Source organism: Talaromyces atroroseus (assembly GCF_001907595.1).
Source record: "Talaromyces atroroseus strain IBT 11181 chromosome Unknown scaffold_6, whole genome shotgun sequence".
Taxonomy (NCBI): domain Eukaryota; kingdom Fungi; phylum Ascomycota; class Eurotiomycetes; order Eurotiales; family Trichocomaceae; genus Talaromyces; species Talaromyces atroroseus.
The window spans coordinates 1,391,376-1,412,263 of NW_017971438.1; the positions used below are offsets into that span (position 1 = coordinate 1,391,376).

The 20,888-nt window shown below is 47.3% G+C and overlaps 7 protein-coding genes across 7 annotated transcripts; 5 read left to right on the forward strand and 2 right to left on the reverse strand.

Moving 5' to 3' along the window:
- Nucleotides 1–1,654: 1,654 nt before the first annotated feature.
- UA08_05395 (Succinyl-CoA:3-ketoacid coenzyme A transferase 1, mitochondrial) lies at nucleotides 1,655–3,509 on the forward strand (the record flags this gene model as incomplete). Its single annotated transcript, XM_020267712.1, has 6 exons — nucleotides 1,655–1,922; nucleotides 2,036–2,230; nucleotides 2,284–2,664; nucleotides 2,729–3,073; nucleotides 3,129–3,266; nucleotides 3,325–3,509. 6 exons carry the CDS (start codon nucleotides 1,655–1,657, stop codon nucleotides 3,507–3,509), a joined length of 1,512 nt encoding a protein of 503 aa, XP_020119450.1.
- Nucleotides 3,510–4,222: 713 nt separating this feature from the next.
- On the forward strand, nucleotides 4,223–5,950 carry UA08_05396 (hypothetical protein; the record flags this gene model as incomplete). Its single annotated transcript, XM_020267714.1, has 4 exons — nucleotides 4,223–5,137; nucleotides 5,195–5,321; nucleotides 5,375–5,494; nucleotides 5,562–5,950. 4 exons carry the CDS (start codon nucleotides 4,223–4,225, stop codon nucleotides 5,948–5,950), a joined length of 1,551 nt encoding a protein of 516 aa, XP_020119451.1.
- A 712-nt stretch (nucleotides 5,951–6,662) lies between these two features.
- On the forward strand, nucleotides 6,663–9,306 carry UA08_05397 (Aorsin; the record flags this gene model as incomplete). The annotated part of the gene is made up of 10 exons (XM_020267715.1): nucleotides 6,663–6,874; nucleotides 6,987–7,250; nucleotides 7,309–7,870; nucleotides 7,931–8,127; nucleotides 8,181–8,351; nucleotides 8,420–8,454; nucleotides 8,512–8,653; nucleotides 8,736–8,911; nucleotides 9,002–9,176; nucleotides 9,234–9,306. The coding sequence occupies 10 exons, from the start codon at nucleotides 6,663–6,665 to the stop codon at nucleotides 9,304–9,306; spliced, it is 2,007 nt and encodes a 668-aa protein (XP_020119480.1).
- A 514-nt stretch (nucleotides 9,307–9,820) lies between these two features.
- On the reverse strand, nucleotides 9,821–13,854 carry UA08_05398 (hypothetical protein; the record flags this gene model as incomplete). Its single annotated transcript, XM_020267716.1, has 7 exons — nucleotides 9,821–10,837; nucleotides 10,915–11,160; nucleotides 11,687–11,722; nucleotides 11,779–12,849; nucleotides 12,901–13,245; nucleotides 13,294–13,358; nucleotides 13,392–13,854. The coding sequence occupies 7 exons, from the start codon at nucleotides 13,852–13,854 to the stop codon at nucleotides 9,821–9,823; spliced, it is 3,243 nt and encodes a 1,080-aa protein (XP_020119478.1).
- Nucleotides 13,855–14,574: 720 nt separating this feature from the next.
- UA08_05399 (Eukaryotic translation initiation factor 5A-2) lies at nucleotides 14,575–15,278 on the forward strand (the record flags this gene model as incomplete). Its single annotated transcript, XM_020267717.1, has 3 exons — nucleotides 14,575–14,592; nucleotides 14,744–15,010; nucleotides 15,075–15,278. 3 exons carry the CDS (start codon nucleotides 14,575–14,577, stop codon nucleotides 15,276–15,278), a joined length of 489 nt encoding a protein of 162 aa, XP_020119483.1.
- Nucleotides 15,279–15,900: 622 nt separating this feature from the next.
- On the forward strand, nucleotides 15,901–19,166 carry UA08_05400 (hypothetical protein; the record flags this gene model as incomplete). Its single annotated transcript, XM_020267718.1, has 13 exons — nucleotides 15,901–16,005; nucleotides 16,106–16,196; nucleotides 16,249–16,358; nucleotides 16,417–16,688; nucleotides 16,756–16,861; nucleotides 16,923–17,061; nucleotides 17,125–17,511; nucleotides 17,581–17,948; nucleotides 18,061–18,079; nucleotides 18,395–18,401; nucleotides 18,537–18,717; nucleotides 18,878–18,988; nucleotides 19,080–19,166. 13 exons carry the CDS (start codon nucleotides 15,901–15,903, stop codon nucleotides 19,164–19,166), a joined length of 1,983 nt encoding a protein of 660 aa, XP_020119481.1.
- Nucleotides 19,167–19,683: 517 nt separating this feature from the next.
- On the reverse strand, nucleotides 19,684–20,842 carry UA08_05401 (hypothetical protein; the record flags this gene model as incomplete). Its single annotated transcript, XM_020267719.1, has 4 exons — nucleotides 19,684–19,774; nucleotides 19,840–20,557; nucleotides 20,646–20,697; nucleotides 20,798–20,842. 4 exons carry the CDS (start codon nucleotides 20,840–20,842, stop codon nucleotides 19,684–19,686), a joined length of 906 nt encoding a protein of 301 aa, XP_020119487.1.
- Nucleotides 20,843–20,888: the final 46 nt, after the last annotated feature.

Here is a 20,888-nt window from a genome sequence, read left to right on the forward strand (position 1 = left end):
AACAGGCAAGGTCATTCTTCTGAAATCCTGCAGGCCAATTTGCAAACAATGCATTGATTACAACCGTACCTGTGCGTGGCCAGAGCAACTTAAACGGTACGTGAACTCATTACCAATTGCTGCAAAGGAGCAGGTAGCTGAAGTACCAACAGTGGTCCAGCGAAGGGATATGTTGACGCTTTGGAACAGCGTCTACAGGAGACAGAAGATGTTTTGCTAAGCATACTTTCTCAATTGACTCACGCACAGCTCTCGTCAATGCTATCAGCGCAAAACTCATTCTCAAGGGAAGGTGGAGCTCAACACAAGCGAGAATCTCAGAGTCCAATGTTGCCGTCACGTAAACGAGGGGTAGAGTATTGGAAGTCGTTCCCACTAAGTGGCGTTGAGAGCATTAAGAAATGGCAGCAAGACTGCCATCGCGCTCAGTCAAGGCTCAGTCCTAGCCAGGATGATGGGGATACTATTGAGCTCGTAAAGCCTGCAAATCGGGCTCCAACGAGAAATCCCGCAAATGCTCATTCCAAATTAGAAGAGAGCCAAACGAATATAGAGCCACCGGGAGATGGTCCATCATTTACTACTTCTGAAAGCTTTCAGGGGCGATCCGCATACCTCTCCCATCCCACAGTCAATTCTGAGCCCGAGACTCGGGCACTGCAATCCGAAGTAGATTGTCATGGCTGCGGCTCTCGTGACACTAACACTTGTCCTTCACTGTCTTCTATGGAGCAGGATGAACCCAGAATTTTAAAGGAATTCAGCTCATGGGAGGCTGCGCCATCTATACAATTTCAGCGACAATTTCTTTGGTGACTAGTTAATCCCAAACTACCGGAAACTGCACCGACTCATACTATATATCAATATAAATACCCCAACTGGGCTCCATCAGTGCCATTATCGATTTATCTTGGACTGCGTTTATCAGTGGCAATAACCAAGGCTCTTATCAATTCATGGCTCCGCCGGATTACCCCAGACCCCGCTGCCGCCTGCAACTTGCTAGCAGAGCCAATAATGGTCTTAATGCATTGAAAAACAAATTGATCTTATATGAGCCATGACATACGGTAACTTAACAGCTTGTTAATGACTCATCACTACCTGGTTTCAAAGTTCTCACTGTCCTCGGTTTGGTCTCCAAAGACAAGCCGATATCAGGCTCAAAGCGATAGAGCCCAATTTCGCACTCTACCACTGGGAAGAAAGCGGCTCGTGCATGACTCGTGCGAATACAATATACCTAGATATCATCAATTATAGTATAAAACTGTGATGGGTTGAGCTTTGGTTGGGATTCATCAATACAGCTGATATCGCAGTCGGATAGTTGCAGAGTAAACACGAAATACCAAACGCGAAACAGTAAACAAGCATCCGAGCCCCAGCTTTTGCTCCAGTACGATTTTTTCCAGGCGCCCCGTGAGAGGCAATCTGGAGCTGTTTCATTGTCTTTCATAGCAATGAAGTTTCCGGCTCCCGACTCAGCTGCCGAAACGTCGTCGGAAGCCGCCCCGTCGGTTCCTTACCCGAAGCACCCCAGACCCCAGCTTTCCTTCGCTTTTATTCCGCGCTTTCTTCCTTTTCTTTTCTTCTTTCTCTTTTCTTTCTTTCTTTAGATTCTCTTTGTGTTTTTTGATTCATCTTCACAATGAAGGCCAGAATTGCAGGTCCTTCTATCTTTCGCCCGCTATGGCGGCGAGATTTCTCCTCGTCGGCCTCCCGCCGGGCCATTAACAAAATCGTTCACAGCGCTGAGGACGCTATCAAGGACTTGAAAGGCTCCTCCATGATCTTAGTTGGTGGATTCGGCTTTTCTGGTGTTCCTACCAGCTTGATCAATGCTGTGCGAGACCGTCCAGAGCTCAAGGACTTTACGGTCGTCTCCAACAATGCGGGCATGCCTGGTGTTGGTTTGGGTGAGTGGTTTACCTCCGCGCCGCTTGTCAGCGCAGTCGCCAGTTTTCTAAGGGGAGAAATATAGATAAATATAAATAAACACTAAACTGATGGCTTTCTACTCATACAACAGGTCAATTACTAGAGTCTCGTCAGATCAGCAAGATGATTGCTTCCTTTATTGGCGAGAATAAGGTCTTCGAGAGGATGTATCTGGAAGGCGATTTGGCCCTTGAACTTACTCCTCAAGGTACAATTGCTGAAAAGTGCGCTGCTGGTGCAGCCGGCGTTCCTGCTTTCTACACCCCTGCTGCTTATGGTACCATTGGTATGTTACTCATTTCCTCTGCCCTTTCATACCGCGGCTAAGAATAAGCATAGTCCAATCTGGTGAACTCCCTGTACGCTATAACAAGGACGGCTCTGTCGCCGAGAAGTCTAGACCCAAGGAAACCCGCGAATTCAATGGGAAGAACTACATTCTGGAAGAATCCTACTTTGCCGACTATGCCTTTGTCAGAGTAGCCAAGGCAGATAAGCTTGGTAATTGTCAATTCCGCAAGGCTCAGAATAACTTTAACGAGGCCATGGCAAAGAACGCCAAGGTCACCATTGTTGAAGCGGATGAGATTGTTGAAGTCGGAGAGATTGCCCCTGAGGAAATTCATCTGCAGGGAATCTACGTTAGCAAAGTTATCAAGACCACCGAAGGCAAAAAGATTGAGAAACTCACTTTTGCTAAAGACCCGAACGATATGTTAGGTATGTGTTTAAACCGGGAAAACTTCTTGTCAATGAGCGGTGTGTAAACTAATGTTATTAATAGGCGCCGGTGAAGCTGCTGCCAAACGTGAACGAATTGTCAAACGTGCGGCCAAGGAGTTTGAGGACGGAATGTATGTCAACTTGGGTATCGGTATGCCTCTTGTTGCCCCGTCTTTTTTGCCGGAGGGCATTGAGGTCGTTTTGCAGTCTGAGAATGGTATTTTGGGTCTTGGTGGCTACCCTCGCCCTGGGGAGGAGGATCCTGATTTGATCAACCCTGGCAAGGAAACCGTGACTCTAGCTCCCGGTGCATCTGTCTTTGGCTCTCAAGAGAGTTTTGGTATGATTCGCTCCGGGCGCATTGATCTTACCATGCTGGGAGCTTTGCAAGTCAGCCAATATGGAGGTACGTATAATTTTTTGATGCAATATCTATGATACTTTACTCATTGACTGTTCAGATCTCGCAAACTTTATGCTTCCCGGCAAGGTTAAGGGTATTGGCGGTGCTATGGACCTCGTGGCAAACCCCAGTCAAACCAGGGTTGTTGTGACCATGGAACACGTGGACAAGAAGGGAAATCCTAAGATTCTTCCTGGTAAGCTTCACTCAGCAGAAACTGAATCTTGAGGGCCCTTTTTTTCTAATTTTTATAGCATGCACTTTCCCTCTTACCGGACCCCGTTGTGTCTGGAAAATCATCACTGACCTCGCTGTATTCGACGTCCACCCTACCGAGGGTCTTACCTTAAAAGAAGTTGCTGAAGGTTCAACTGTTGAGGAAGTCAAGAGCAAGACCGCCGCGCCTTTCAAGGTTGCTGATTTGTTGAAGACATTTTAAAATCCTACAATGATTTGGGCAGTTTTGACCGTTTTCACCGTCATTCTATGTACATATTCACGGGTTTGGGAAGACGACGATTTTGCATGATGTGATAGTTTATATATTTATATATATGACATATGTACCTCTGTAGGTACCACGAATAAAATGACTACGTTCGGATGATGTGTTTCTTTGACTATGATCTTGGTTCCCCATTTGCCTAAGGCTAGAGTTAGGGTTACAGATCCCGTTGCTCCAAAATTCGCTCAGATTGCTCTAAAGAGGCATAAAATATTTAGCTGATATTAGTAGCTCCGATGCCCAAGATAAGCTTAGATACTTATTCAGGCCTAAAAATCCTTCAGATTAGCTATATACTAGCCACTCTGAGGCATATATACATGAGCAGGCCTATGAGCAAGCGCGCAAATACAGGCATAAGTACGGGCATATTTAATTTAAATACAGTTCTCTGTATAAATTAAAAATTTAATACAGCTTACAATTGATGATAAGTTAAAACAGGCTTCCTATTTATATATTGCCTTAAAATTTCTTTTTTAGCCCATGACCCAGCCCGCCGCTGATGATAGCGCGCCGTGGGCTGTACGTAGGCAACTAAGTAATTAGTCGCGAGCGTTGAATTTTCTTCTTTTGAATTTCTCTGCTAGGATTCTACTCTTATAACAAAAATATAGCTTTTGAATCTTTAAATTCAGCACGCAACAATGGATATCGTTAACAGAAAGCCACCTTTTGATGTCCTGACGGCCACAGCGGCCGACCTTCGCAATTTATTGCAGCTTGGTCAGACAACCAGTGTCGAAATCGTGGAAGCCTATCTATCACAAATTGAGAAGCATAACAAGGCAGGATGCGAGCTACGAGCAATCATCTCAACCGCACCTCGGGAGGTGGCCCTGGCGCAGGCCGAGGCACTTGATAGCGAAAGGCGTAGTGGTCAAGTCCGTAGCGCACTCCATGGAATCCCTATTATTGTCAAGGACGCTATAGTAACATCCAAAGCGCTCGGCATGCCTACGACTGCGGGAGCTGTTGCTTTCAAGGACGCCTACGGGAAGAAAAACGCAGGCATTATCGAACTGCTGATGGACGGCGGCTTGATCATCCTAGGGAAAGCGAGTATGACGGAATTCTGTGGCCTGAAAGCGACCTGTATGACGGCCGGTTGGTCTGCTATAAATGGCTTGACTCAATCAGCATATATTGCTGGGGGCTTCCGCAAAGACGATCTATTTTGTGGTCGTTCGGGTCCTGGAGGCTCGTCCTCTGGATCTGCTGTGGGGGTTTCGGCTGGGTTTGCACCTCTATCCATAGGAACTGAGACATCCGGTTCCATCTGTATGCCTGCAAACCGAGCAGGTCTATATTCCATGAAAGGCTCCCGAGGGTCCATTCCAATGGATGGGCTGTTCAACTTGAGCCAAGACTTTGACGGATTAGGCGGCATGGCGAAATCCCCCGAGGATCTCGAGATGCTGATGAATTTGTTAAATGGAAATCATGACAGCGAAACACAATCTCTAGATTGGGAGGATATATCTGTCGGGTTCGTCGATCCGGTGGAATGGAATGCCTTTGGGTTTCACAAATCTCGGGACGAGGATGTGGAAAAGCAGATTGTAAGCACATCTACTATAAATCTTATAACATGAGTCTAACTCGTCGGATGATGATAGCTTGACAAGTATGAATGGGCGAGAAGCCAGGTAGTGCAACGAGGTGGGAAGGCCGTTTACCCCGTAAAACTACCGTCGACAGAAGATCTCCTCTACGATGGGAAGAGCGTCAACTACTCGGTCTCGTGTGAGTGCACTACTATTCAAACTAAATGTCCCTACTCACGAAATCAACCCCAGTTTACGAATTCCCGAACAAGTTTGAAAGTTTCTGCAAGCTGCTGGAAAACCCGGCAGTGAGGTCCGTCCCTGAACTGATTGATTTCAACAATAAGAATGCTGCTCATGCTATGCCCGAACGTAGGTTCAACGTTGTGTCCATCACAGTACAAGGATAACTAGGTTATTTACTGACAGTCCACCACAGCGCATACTGATCAAACTGATTTGATTAAGACATTGGAGTCTACTCTTACCGACGAGATTGCTTCAGCTGCCAAAGCCCATGGCAGAGAGAAAGCCGGTCCGCAGGGGATTGACGTTGCTCTCGCAGAGAATAAAATAGATGTGATCATTGGCCCCGGCGATTGTGCGATTTGCGTGCTCGCTGCTCTGGCAGGCTACCCTACAGCCATGGTTCCAATGAGTCGGCTGGAGGGACCAGGAGGACTTGGTCAGCCGCAGGGACTCATGATGATTGGAGGAGCTGGATGCGAAGGCAACATGCTGAAGTTTATGAAACTATGGAAGCAAGTGGTGGGAACATGGAAAGTTCCACCTTTGCTAAGTCAGACTGGCCAGAGCAAGGAGGGTTAAAATATTTCGGCTAGAAGATTCAAGTCTTCCGACCAAGTATTGCCCATTCATGTCTGTTAGCTGTAGTTTGAGCCTATCAACTAATACTTCGCAAGCCTTTCGTAAGCCATAGGCAGCGTTGTTGAGATCTTAGCCCTAACGTAAACTAACCCTAAGAGCGCGTGCCTCGGAACGCGCTGAAAAGGTAGTTGAAGCCTCAGGCCCACAATTAGGGCTAGTGGTTAATTAGAGGTTGCCGATCACCAAACGCTCTTTGTTTGGGTCGCACAGCTAAGACAAGAGAATTCTGATTGCTCACGCTAGATATGACTGTTAATGATTCCAGGGCTTCCCAGATTCTGTGCGCCTCGAAGCCGGCACACTTGATTTGCCGTGTACCAGGCATGTACCCAGGTTTTACACACTTATTACAGCCGACAATAGCGGTATTTGTAGGGTAACATGGTAAGATAAGGCCAAACAAGCTTCTCCACTACAGCGTATCCCGCTGATGGATCAACAGCTAGCAACAAGCATGCTAAGCCTAAATGGAGCTCCGATGTTACCTTCCCACGAATTCGCAATTCCACCTGCCTGATAGAGTCATCGTATACGAAGTGATTGATAGTCATAAAGCTGAGGCGCCATCATGTAGGCAAGCAACTCGTTTCTTTTATTCACCTTCCGGCAGTGTTGGAGGGAACTCATTGCTTAGGCCCTGTCGACTTTCACGATGAAAGTCCATCTTTCTACTCTTGCCCTTGGGCTGGCCATCGTTGCCGCCGCGGTGCCAGCTCCTCAATCGCACGTTGTTCACGAGAAACGCAGCTCAGCCCCTTCAAAATGGGTGAACGTGGGCCGCGTTGATCCGATGCACAATGTGGTCGTGCGAATCGGACTGAAACAGTCGAACCTTCATCGGGGTTACGAATACCTGATGGATGTGTAAGTGCATGCAGCATCTTATAGATATTCCTTTTGGTTTTTTTTTTTTTTTTTTTTTTTTTTTTTTTTTTTTTTTTTTTCTTTTTTTTACATGTGCGCTTACGAAAGTCAGATCTCATCCCGAATCACCCAATTTCGGAAAACATTGGACACCAGAACAAGTCGTCAAGGCTTTTGCGCCCTCTGACGACACTGTCGCCCAAGTCCGCGCTTGGTTGACCAATGCTGGTATCGATGAGTCTCGAGTCCTGCACACTGAAAACCAGGGCTGGCTCGCCTTCCCTGCGACAGCAGCAGAGGCAGAGGCGTTGCTGCATACCGAATACTACCACTATGAGCACGAGGTCTTGGGGACCAAAGCTCTGGCTTGTGAACAGTGCGATTTCCCCTCGAATCCCCAGGGGTAACGCGGACTGACATACTCTCAACACCAGATATCACGTGCCGCAGGCAATTCAGGAGCACATCGACTACATCAACCCTGGCATCGGACTGCCCGTGACGACCAAGGAAAAGCCAGCTTATGGCAAGCGGGCAACCAAGCGCAGTAGCAAATTCACACGCCCGCGAAAGTTTCGGTCTGTTGAGGACTGGTTCGGATCTGATCTCGCAAATTGCGATGTACAGATCACTCCGGATTGCGTCGCTGCGCTTTACGAGATCCCTCCTGCCAACCAGAACGTCAATCCAAACAACTCCCTGGGAATCTTCGAAGAGGGCGACTACTATGCTCAGGAAGATCTGAATCTGTTCTTTCGCAATCTTTCCTCAAATATTCCTCAAGGCACACATCCAATCCCCGCATTTATCGACGGCGCTGAAGCCCCGGTGAATGTGAGCGAGGCTGGAGGTGAATCGGACCTTGACTTTGAGCTTGCTTTCCCTATTATATATCCCCAGACCATCACGCTCTACCAAACCGACGATTCGAATTATGCCTTGGCGGATACTCCTACCTCGGGATTTTTCAATACATTCCTCGATGCCCTAGATGGGGTTTGTCTTTATATAACCCCAATGCCTTTATGAACCAAGGCTAACGCAGAGCAAATCTAGTCATACTGCACATACTGCGCCTTTGGAGAATGTGGAGACGACCCAAATCTGGATCCTGTGTATCCCGACCCAAGTGCTGGCGGCTACAAGGGCCAATTGATGTGTGGCGTCTACAAGCCAACAAACGTTATCTCGATCTCCTATGGCGGTCAGGAAAGCGATCTACCTGCCTATTACCAGCAGCGTCAATGCAATGAGTCAGTAGATATCTTTCTGCCCCTTTTTCGTGATGCAATTGGACCAAAAGTAGCTTACCACGAGTGTATCTCATCGCCTCTAGGTTCCTGAAACTCGGTCTTCAGGGCGTATCAATTCTTGTTGCCTCTGGCGATGATGGCGTTGCAGGGCCTCCTGGAGACGACAGTGCCAATGGCTGTCTTGGCAGCAATTCAACTATTTTCAGTCCAGCTTTTCCAAACAGGTTAGTTCTATGATAACTTCCACGAAACAGACTGTAACTTTTCGCTAATATTCTATTCTCTCGCATAGCTGCCCGTATATCACGAACGTCGGGGCCACCAAAGGTGAGTTGCCGCTGAAACAAAACCAACGCAACAACTGACTGATTTGCTTCCATCCAGTTTACCCTGGTCACACCGTCTGGGAGCCTGAAAGTGCCGTAGTTGACCCGGCTGGCCATCCCTATACCATCGCATTTTCCTCTGGTGGAGGGTTCAGCAACATATATCCCATTCCAGACTATCAGGCTGCTGCAGTGGCGAAGTAAGTCTAGCTTATACCATATATACTTTCCAATCGTGGTCAATTGCCTCTATATACTAAGACATGTTACCAAAACACACAGCTACTTTGAAAATTACAACCCACCATATCCCTACTACGAGGGCAATGCAAGCTTTGGTAAAAACGGAGGTCTTTACAACCGCATTGGCCGAGGCTACCCCGATGTTGCTGCAAACGGTGATAATATTGCAACTTGGAACGAGGGCACATTTGGATTGTCCGGAGGAACGAGTGCAAGTATGTTCCCCCGAACGATAATGATGAATTTTTTTTTTTCTTGCGAGAAAATCTGTTCTGACTGTACACCTTTTCTCCTCTTCCATCTAGGCACGCCTATCTTTTCCTCGGTGATTAACCGCATTATTGAAGAACGCCTGGCGATTGGTAAAGGTTCTCTGGGCTTCCTCAACCCAACGCTTTATAGCAACGCCTGGGCCTTGAATGATATCACAAATGGAACTAATCCCGGATGTGGCACGGAGGGCTTTTCGACCGCCCCAGGGTGAGTTTTCCTTTTGCTTTTGAATTTGTCAATGGGCCATGCTAACATACATCGAAGATGGGATCCTGTAACTGGGCTTGGAACGCCAAACTACCCAAGGCTGTTGGCCTTGTTTTTGAGTTTGCCTTAGGCAATAAAATAATGGAGGGTTAACGTCAGACTGAGCTGCTTGATGGGACGGCCGTCTGTGTATACAATCAAGCTATAGTAGTCGTGAGTAGTATCTGCAATGCGAATTTATGGAGTCTCAATCAACTAGCATGAAAACGAGCGGGACTGCTGTAATGCACCTACCACTGATTAAAACACACTGAAGTGCAAATTAATTGATATGGTCCTGCAGGGAAGATGTGCTTGATGTTAGGGTAATCAATTATTAGATGGCTTGAATCTAAGTTGATACTAATGACAACTTTGATTAATACACTAAACCGATATAGCAGGTGGTATAGATGAGAAATACAGTAATACCCATTTATACAGTATTTTCCCTCTAAACAATTGCCCCCATCATAAGAGTTGTTGGGCATTCCTAAATTACAAATTGAACCACCCAAGTGAGCCTTTGCCGGGTTTTGGATAGTCATCAATTCGTGCTAATTCTTAGTCTTGGAGATGTATATACAGCCTTGCAAAGGGCAAATCTATCGATGCAGCAATTCCTCAACCATATCGGCAATGGCCAAAGAACTGGTCAACCCAGGGCTTTCAATTCCTAGGAGGTTCACGAACCCTTTATAGCCATCTTCTTTCTGTATAACGAAATCCTGAAATCCCTTTCCTCCAGTATTGGCGCTGCCATGGCCTAGTTTCGGGCGGATACCACAGTAATCTAGTTCGATAGCATCGATGTTGATATTGGGAAGATATTTTTGAATTTCAGGTAATGCCTGTGCGAGACGGGCTGGAGAGGGCTTGTAGTCTGTTGCATTCTTGACCCATTCCACGTCTGGCCCGAAGCGGATTCGGTTGCCCATGTCTAGGGTTAAATGTGTACCTAGACCGCCGTGACCGGGGACGGGGGCTGGGTAGATTAATGTTGATGGTTTGGGATGTGAAGCGCTGTAAGAGAAATACGTCCCCTTTGCGTAGAATGGCGTTCGATGTCGTTCTGGTGGGAGGATCATATTGCTGATTTGACAAGCATATAGTCCTGCGGAATTGATGATTGTCTCCGCTGTTATTGATGCTTCCTCTATATTCGACCTCTCTGGGGAAGAAGACGGAGCAGCAGAAGTAGCAAATATGCGATATCCTCCCTTCCCCCTGTCAATCGGCTCAATGCGTGTGACCGCAGTCTGAAAAGCGATATCGCACCCTCGATCCTCAAGATCGCCCTGAAGACAGGCCATAAAGGAATGAGCATCTAGTATACCGGTCGTCGGAGACTCGACAATTCCCGCTTCAGCGCGTACATCCGGTTCTAGGCGTTGAGCCTCCTCCTTGCCAACAAACCGTGTTGGTACACCGATATTTTTTGCGTGCTCGTGCAGCTTCAGACATGCATCCCATTCGACCTCATTCTGTGCAACAATCCACTTCTTCGTGACTCTATGCGGAACGCCCTTTTTGGCGCAGTAATCGTATAGTTTGTTCTTGCCAGCGATGCATAGGCGTGTTTTTAGCGAGTCGGCCGGATAATAAATGCCAGCATGGATGACCTATTTATTTCCCATTCCGATTAGTGACTACTTTCCGCCGTGGAATAAGTCAAGAGCGGAATGCAAAAGCATCACACCTCGGAGTTGCGACTGCTTGTCTCTGTTCCCGCGCTGTCATGTCGTTCGAGTAAAATGGTGCTCGTGCCTTCTCGCGCAGCCAGTTGACGAGCGACTGCGAGGCCAACGACACCCCCGCCAATTATCTTTTCAATTCTCGAGTGAGTGGCGAGTACACGCAAAGAGATTGAGATAGCGTAGTTTTTATGGGATGATGACGAACCGCGTGTGTAAAGTCTGCATTGTGCGCTCGTGAAGTCGAGAACCTATTATGCTGTCCGCGTTGGAGAACTTGGAGATGGCGGAGCGCTTGTCTGCGTGCCATTGATTTGATCGATGCGATATATAGGCTGCTATACCTGCGCGCCAGTTGCACGATGGGCAGAGCCACAATGTTCAGGTGGTTATCGGGGGGGGGGGTTGGAAGTGAAAGATACAAGATCCTCCGTCATTGCGCTGAGCTTCTCCGCACGTCCCGATCTTAAGCCGGCCGCCCGCGTGCCTCTGACGTCGAATTCCGACGATAACTACGGGATATCATAACCGACTACGATTTATACTCGCATATACGCATAGGTTCACTGATATATAAAAGAAAAAGTAATGCATTAATCAATTCCCGAGGTATCTCATATATATCCAAGGGCCATCCATGTTCTAAGTATAACTATGTGCAGGTGTATCGACGTCTATTGTTCAACGCTTCGATGCGTTCTTGAGCATTTTCGTAAAGTGCTTGAAACATTTGTCAGTTATTGGGGTGGCAACTAATTCAAAGAGTCATCGACTCACCTCTTTCTGCTCTGTCGCCAGTTTTCCATCGGTGTCCTAAATCTGGTCAGCGCATATATTTCCCCGAAGGACAGAAACGGGATTCAACGTACGCTTATTATGGTTAAAATCAACGAGTAGTTATTGTACAAGAATCGTTCTCGTCGTTTTGCATCGCCAGATCCTCGGCTCAACTTGGCCAGCAATGCATCAAATTCACCTGTTAGCCGACCAAGGCTAATGGAGACCGGTTCATCGTCACCAGCTTCGTTGCTTAATGACAAAATTCCATGCAGAAGCTGTCCAAAGCGCTGAGTGAGAAAGTGTGGAGCTGAAGATTGTTTCGCGTCGTCTGTGGTCAATGACAGCGCTGATACTGAGCTTCTGGCAGCACCTAAAGCAAGACGCTTGAGAGATTCGCAATGCAAGTCCATGATCTTTTGGAACCGGGGCCAAAGCTGCATATTAACCCCGTTGATATAGGACTCTGCAACCGGTACTTTTCGTCGCTGAAGTTCAAACGCCGCTCGTTGATTTAGCCGGACACAGAGGAGCACGCCCAAACAGTCGGTTGTGTTTTCAATGAGACTTTTTGTCACATTTTGCCCAAGCGCAAAAACTGGCTCGAAAATCTCACTTGCCTTGCGAGAAATCTGTTGGTAGGATTTGACAGAAAACATCTCCGTCAGAAAAGAATACTCTGCCGACACGTTGTCAACCAGAGCAAGATTGAAATGTCGAAAGGGCACCTCAAAGCCATGGATTGATTTATCCTCCTCGGCGATGTAGGAGCTGATTGCCATATGGTTGCCGGTTTTCAATACGTCAATCCGTCTTCCAAGAGTGAATGGATCGTATGAAATGCCTCTACCACCAGGACCAGCACTGACCCCTCTCTGCACTGATGGATCTCCTCCCAAGACATGATTCGAGTCGGGTGCATGGATCTTAAGTTTTTCTAAAGCTTGGCTGTAACGCGTGAAGTTGGATAGGTAATACCACCTCGTTGTATTGACATATGCTTGGGCAATCTCCTCTGAAAGAGTCGGGTGTGCCCTAGTCAAGAAAGCGTAAATATCCTTGTATTTAACCAAATAGTGCTGTTGAATATATTGAGCATTCATATTCGGAGCACGAATAGCTTTGATTTGAGAGACAAGGTAGTCCCGAATACGCACTGTGGCCTATATAACTCGTCAATTACACGGTTTATGGGCTCTAGGGATGTATAATACCTTGTGCTTTAGGTCAACCAGCAGCGGCTTAACATCATCCACAGCCTTGCGAGATGACCCAGCTGATTTCTCAATGCTTATACTGCGGGCCTCGATCTCGTTCAGAGCCCTGACCCAGTTTTCGTCGATATGGCCATCTATTATGGTGCGAATCGCATTTGGAGATATACTAATATCCTCAACTGCCGGGCCAAGTAGTCGCTCCACGTTCCTCCGGTTCTCTAACTTGGCATTCAATTGTACTGATCGGGTTTGAAGCGTCTCGATTTCGGCAGAGACAATGCCAAGCTCGGTCTGGAAATCGGCGAGATACGACTCAACCGATTTGAGTACGTCATCACAGTCCTATTTGCAGTCAGCATAATCCGGCAACAGGCGCACGCAGCTACTCACAGCAATGGCATTGTGAAGCTCCTGGAACTTGTCCTGATCTCCAGCGACTAAATTCTCCCGATCAGCTAAATTCTGTCATGGAAATGGTATGTTCTAACATTGTTCTATTGTCCCCACGCCATCCTCGCTGCTGAGAAGACCACCAGACTGCTTTCCGCGATTCACGAATCCTTCCAGACTCAGATCTCCAAAGTCGATATCCTCTACCAGTTGAGCGGGCTTTCCAGTACTGGCCTCATCTAATTGGTCCGATGGCTTCTTCCCAATGATACTATTCAAGACTTCTAGCGGACTCGTGACCTCAGCGGGCGGTGTGCGCAAGAAGACCGATTTCTGCGGACTTCCGTTGGAGGCGTTTCTAGCGGTAGCCGGCAAGGAGGCGGAGGAGTCATTAGGGGATAGCAAAAGAGAGGTCGATGAGGAGCGAGGGTGTAAGCTTGATCGAAAGCCTTGGGACGAGGAAGTTCGCGATAGTCTTCGGCTCGGGGAAGGATAACGATGTCCGGATGGGGGAGGTGTCCCAGAGGGGGTAGAGTGGCCGGAGAGGCGATCTAGCCACATCCTCGAGGACCACGCAGCGCGTGTTTGGCAAGCTGTTCAGATCAATGCTTCATCGGCTTGCTGAGATGGGAATTATAGAGCAGCAATGTAGCCCGGCGCCCAAGCAAGCAACTGAACAGACCAAAACAAACCAAAACGGAAGTTGCAGTTGCCAGAATGCCGCCGCTGGTCCAGGCAAGCACCCCCAGAACGGCTAGCGCCCAGCGCGGAATCTGGGGTGTGCGCTATTCCCAACGCGGAAGGGTCAACTTGCCGCTTTAAAGTCTACGGGCACAATTGCTGCACTGCGAGTATGCCACGCCGTAGAACCATACTATACGCAGTACGTACGTAGGAGTAGGTGAGCAGTCTGCTGTCGGACAGTACGAGTTGTCTGTCTGGAGACCATTCAGAAGCACATCCAAGAAGCCCATTCAACCACTTAGTATCCAATGTACACCCTCTCATAGGGTCGCAGCGAAAGAAGTTCCGCCACTGCAGTCCCCATTAGGTCTAGTCCCACAAAAAATTAAGGAAAAAAGAAAAAAAGGGTTATAGGCCTGAGGCTGCAGCGGTTTTTTGCTCTCGTTTGTTTCCCGTCCCACTTCTCGTCTGTTTCTTTTTTTTCCGCTCCCTCCCCTCCTGTCCTTCTCTCCTGTACGCGCTTTGCTCCGGCCACCTTCTCTCACTTGTTCACCCTCTCCTATTTTATACAACAAATTCCTCATCTCACAATTCATCATGGCCGACGACGCCCAGGTATGCTGCTCATTGCCCCGCGCTGAATTTCCCATCTAAGAGAGCCCCGCCTTTGTTCCCCTCCTCTCTCTGGGATATACAATTTGCACATGCCTGCCTTTCATCAGCCATATTCCATGCAATATGCTAATCTTCTTATGATTCTCAATAGCATGAGCACACCTTCGAGAGCGCCGATGCCGGTGCCTCTGCTACCTTCCCTATGCAGTGCTCTGCTCTGCGTAAGAACGGCTACGTCGTGATCAAGGGCCGCCCCTGCAAGATCGTCGACATGTCGACCTCCAAGACTGGAAAGCACGGTCACGCTAAGGTTCACTTGGTCGCTCTCGACATCTTCACTGGCAAGAAGCTTGAAGATTTGTCTCCCTCCACCCACAACATGGACGTCCCCAACGTTTTCCGTAAGGAATTCCAGTTGGTAAGTGCTACGTGCCGATCGGCGTAGAAATTACTGTCGTAGGAATTGGCTGACTCTCTTCTAGCTCGACGTTACTGACGACGGTTTCCTTTCCCTGATGGACGAGGCTGGTAACACCAAGGATGATGTCAAGAAGCCCGAGGGTGAAATTGGTGACAGAATCGACAAGTTGTTCGTCGAGGAGGGCAAGGATGTTAACGTTATTGTTATGTCTGCCATGGGTGAGGAGGTTGCTGTTGAAGCCAAGGAGGGTCCTAAGAGCGGTTAAACTGTTCTTTTGAGTCTTCCATTATTTTTTGTGCCTATTTTATGTCAAAAATCTCATGCCTTCACGATGTTTCTTGGCAATTGCATCACTTGTCACTGACGCCGGAAAAGCCCTTTAACGTTGACTGTTTTTTCCCGGCTTGTTTGTTTCATTTTTCTCATCGCAGTCGAACACGTCTTGCGTGTTCTTGGAGAATTGGGTTGAGCGTACTGATGAATTGCTCTTACGACGACCACGAACAGATGTGCAAGTCAGCGGGTTAATCGTTGATCATTCTTCTCATAAGACTCTTGATGCGGAATTTACGAACAAGAATAAGAAAAGTCAGATGATATCCTCTACAAGATTTGACTTTGGAATTTAAGACGTAATTATTTATTTTTAACATGGTCACGACTCTCCAGGACTTGTGGTCGAATCACATTCATATCCATCAATGTGTAACTTTTTTTAAGCTTGTCACTTGAGTTTGTGGCGCTCTGATTCGCTTGCCCCGTTTCTGCCATTTTGGGGAAGGCGGATAAAAGCAAGTCCTCTGCCATCACCATACAACAACCATCCGGCGTAGAAATCCAAGCCCACAAATCAAGGCATCGGGTCGACATGAACGCCCTTCGTCAGTATGGAATATGTCAAGCGCGGACCGTGCGGACAAGATGGATGTCGACAAACCCGCTACTACTTGGATAACGGCATCTGGTTCTGCAGGCGTGGCCATCAGCAAGAGGTATGTCACTGTCCTTCTTTATGGTTTTGGGAAACAATGTCTACAATGTTAGAAGTTATTCTGCACGACATTGAGCAGCCTGCTAAGATGCAGTTAACAGGGCCGCCAAGTCGAAGAAGATCCTGACGACTGGAACAAACGAGGAAAAGTTCATCGTATCAAAAAGGTTGCCGAAGAGAAGTCCCAGCAGAGTGAGTTTTTACAGGCATTAAGATTGAAACTGATTATCTAACTGCCATCTAGCGTATACTGGACGACAAGGATATCGCCTTTTCATATACGCATATCAACTCATACTCTGGAAGCAATGCCAAGCGCTGGTATCGCAGAAAGGGTTCCCCGCTGATATAGAGGTACTTCCAAGCGCATTCGTTATCTGACTTCATATACTCACTACCTGTTATCTCATAGAAAATAGTGAAAGATCTCTGGGGCTTGCGACTGCAAAATCTAACAGACAAGTATGATGTGTCACTGGACGAGCCAGACGAAGATACTGGCACAGAAACTTTCAGTTCACAGACTCCTGCTGTCGCAAGCGTTGAAGACAAGGATCAAAATTTGAAGGGTCAAAAGACGAGCCGAAAGTCGACTGACAGCCCCCTCCTGAAAGAGACCTTGGGCCTCTGCTATCTGGCCTGTTTACTGCTACGCTTGCCTGTGAGCGTGGGTGACATCTACCGGTATTAAGACATTGCATCCTCTTTTTTTTTTTCCCTCAAACAGTCTTTATACTAATCATGGTACTAGATATGCCATGCGAAATGAAATACCCTTTATTGGGGCTCTCAAAATTGTCCCTCAAGAAATGAGAGACCGAATGTCGCCGCAGCACACAAGAGATCTCAGCGTACAGGTGCGCTGCAGGCATCATGAATTATTACGTTTACTACATATATTCTAACTATGCTGTATAGGTTCTTCCAGAAGGCGATGAGCTTCACGAAACCGTGTATCGATTGGTCAATATGTATACACGCGAACACGATGTCACATTTCCTCCATTGAATATGCCACTTATGCTCTATCAATTTGTCCGCCAGCTAGGGGTACCACGTAAGAGCCGTCTTAACATCCACCGTTTTAGTCACAAGAAAAATTGCTCTGACATCGAGATAGTGGAGGTTTATTCGTTTGTTAAAAAATTGCAACTATTCCTCAACTTTTCATTCAAATTCTCCTCGGACAAAAGGAGAGCATTGAGAGCTCAGGCATTCCCGGAGGCTCAATTGTTAGCTCTCATTATCATTGCTACGAAACTTATATTCCCTTTTAGCGAGACCAAGGGATATCCAATTTCGGCTACAGAACCAGCTGCGCAGATTGTCGACTGGAATTTGTGGGCCGATGCACAAAAGCATTTCAAAGATAAGACCACAGCAGAAGGCCGATTAGGAAAGGGCCAGGAAGTTACCGTCAATGAAGGCAATGTATTCCACATGACAGGGCAACAGCTGGACGATTACTTGGATTGGTATCAAGATACTTGGCTTGACCAAAATAAAAGTCAGTTATAGTACATCCCGTCACACTAAATATTACTGACATCCAGAGAAGCATACCATCCACTTGCAGACATGTTTCCGCTCACCCGTGCGGAACCTGAAGATCTCCTGAAAATGTATCCCAGTGCGGAGGTCGAGGAAGCGATTGATGATACAGTTCGCGAAGTTACCGCGAGCATTCGCCTAGCTCAGATAATCCCATTTGGGCAAAGTCGTGGGGAAGACAGTGAAGGCGACCAGGATACGGGCGAAGAAGAAGACCCCGACCCAAATCCTCGTCCTGGCCATTCATATGAAATATACAAAACAGCATCTGCATTACCCGACACAGCGCGCAAATTTTTTGAAAAGGCAGCAAACCTGTCAGGGTTGTCATTGAACACACTCGTAGCAGTTGTGTATCGCACAGAGCGCAAGTTGGGAAAGTTCCAACTTGACGTGAGACGAGCTGAGCTCCATGGTGAACAGATCCCAGACCATACAGATTAAAAAAAGGCAATACTTTAATAAGAATAATCATAATCATAATCATAATCATAATCATAATCAGCATTTCGTCGAATTTCGAAGTATGAAATACATGTAAAGTTGAAGTTGAATTATGATTGGTCCGCAGCCTTAAGCCGCTAGCCAAATTGGGAGTGGCGGTTAGGGCACTGGGCCCTATGTCCCAATTCGTCATCGGCCCACACCTCGCTTAGCCTGGAGGTCAAGGTCTTCACTGCGGTTGCTCAACGGGACCGTTCATTCGATTGACGACAAGATATCAACGACATCGACGAATATCGCAACCAGTATGTGCAGTCTTTTCCCGGGGAGCATTTGAAGCTCTTCAGATTATGCTATTTTATTATTGCTAACGATTTACCTTTCTGCGATTACAGTGCAGATGTAGGTACCTCTTTTACTCGGAAGTTTTTGACTGTCTCGCCTCCCCCCGACGAAATATGAAAACACTTCACAAATACAATTCGGAGGAAAATAAACAGCGGTACAAGTGGACTGACGGGATACCTTCATTTACAGTTTCGTCAAGACCCTCACGGGCAAGACCATCACCCTTGAGGTCGAGTCCTCCGACACCATCGACAATGTCAAGTCCAAGATCCAGGACAAGGAGGGTATCCCCCCGGACCAGCAGCGTCTGATCTTCGCCGGAAAGCAGCTTGAAGATGGCCGTACTCTTAGCGACTACAACATCCAGAAGGTACGAGTTTGACAATGCATTTTACCCTTGGAGGAAAGAGGAAGATCGTCTCAGTTTTGAGCCGTTTGCGCCGAGCTGTGGCGACATGATCGATCGAATGGATTTTTGGCTGAAATTGGAACGAAACGGTTGTTAACGGATTTTTCTCTTCTACTTGCAGGAGTCCACTCTTCACCTTGTCCTCCGTCTCCGTGGTGGTATCATCGAGCCCTCCCTGAAGGCTCTTGCCTCCAAGTACAACTGCGAGAAGTCCATCTGCCGCAAGTGCTACGTACGTTTTAAGATCCCCTTGAATTACCTCGGAAAAATGCGTCCTGTCATGTCGGACAAAAAGTACTGAGACTTCTTCGTTATCTTTCTAGGCTCGTCTCCCCCCTCGTGCCACCAACTGCCGCAAGCGAAAGTGCGGTCACACCAACCAGCTCCGCCCTAAGAAGAAGCTCAAGTAAACGATTCGCCCCCACCCGTTCAAACATTGTATTTTCTGCATCGTTCTTGTTGGCGTCTTATATTCTCCGGGGGGGGTGTGTGTGTGGAGACTGCGATATTCTACAATTCAAAAATAAAATAAAGAAAGTTGCAGAGATTACCAATTTTATGGTCGCTGGGACACCTCAACCATATTAGATAAATAGTGTGAGGAGAAGAGCGCTTGTTTTTAACTGGCGTGGCTCATAATTATGATATCAACGAATGAAGACCATTGTCCTGCTAAATTCTTGGCGGTTGAATTAATCGTACGGTTTGTAAATTGACTGAGTAAGCTCTCTTTCCACTCAGCCAAAGCAATAATTTCATCACTGGCAAGTATATGGTACACAGACGTCTTGAAGTGTAAAAACACACTTCTACAAATAACCATCTGGAGTGGATAATAGCAAGGATACAATACAGATGCGTATGATATAAACTCCACCACATAAAATGGCCCTTTATTCACCTAGTTTGGTTGTATGACGTCCTTGCTCAGAAAAGAGAACGCCTCTTGTCATCATCCTTGTCATCCTTGTCGTCGTCATCATCATGGTCGTTTTTCTTCGAAACGGGGCTTCCGTGACTAAACGTATTTCCTTCTTGTCAGTAGATACTCTGAAAGCTGGATGAAGTGCGAAGTAGACTTACGCAAAGAACAGGATTTTGATGGCAATAGCCAAACCGGCATGTAAGACAACGACTAGAATGAGTAAGATCTTGCTAGTTTTAGCGTCTGTTGCGTTCAACACCGGGTATAGATTGCGCAGGAGGAAGATAACGGTCCAGGCAAATCCAACACCGACCAGAGCCCAATTCAAGGCTGTCAAGGGACTCCAGCTTGCTAAAGCGACGGCGATCCATAAAAGATTTGCATATCCATAAAGGGCCCAGCACTCAATGAGGTCGGCGCTAGAACTACCAAACCAACGTAACGCACCCCAAAGCGCGATAGGCAGCACCCCGGTATATCCATAAATCAAACCTGCGGCACCCGAAAGTAAACGAAAGTCATATTCGAAATGTTCGTCGTGTTCGTGTCCTAGATACTGCGAAATGGTCCCCGTCAAGAAGAGAATAATGACCACCGTAGTCGCAATCCAGAACGGTCCGTACAGATCCGGGTTACCATCTAGAACGTCGAGGAAATTGGAACGTGGGTATACAGCAGCAGCGCAGCGCCGAAGCACTTCGTTTGTATCGACGTCGAAGAATTGACTGTAGTACTGGATTGACCATAAATAACGCTTTCCATTCCCTGCCTGACCACCACCACCACGCGATGATCCGCCGTCGCCAGGTCCGTGGCTGCCTAGGAATGGTTGCGAATCGGCTTGAATTTTGGCGCTGCGAGGGTCATTTTCGAAGTCTAAGATCGTTGTTTCGCTCAAGGTTAGAACGATGCTACCATCGCTGCTAGCAATAGGTCAACACAAAAGCCAGATGCAGCCACGTACTCGATGGGTGAAATTCGAGATCTTCCTGAAGATCCGTGTGGCCGAGGTCGCCCTAGTGAAAGAAAACATTGTTAGTCCCAGTTCAATCGATTCCGCTAGCAATGATATGGCGAAGAATGTATCTTGGTCTTCAGGAGCACAAGGTTGCTTACCTCCGCATCAACGTCCACGACGACGTCGTAGCCTTGGTTTGCCATTTGGCAGAATTGAAATGGTTCAGTCCTATCTGGTGTAATATGGTAT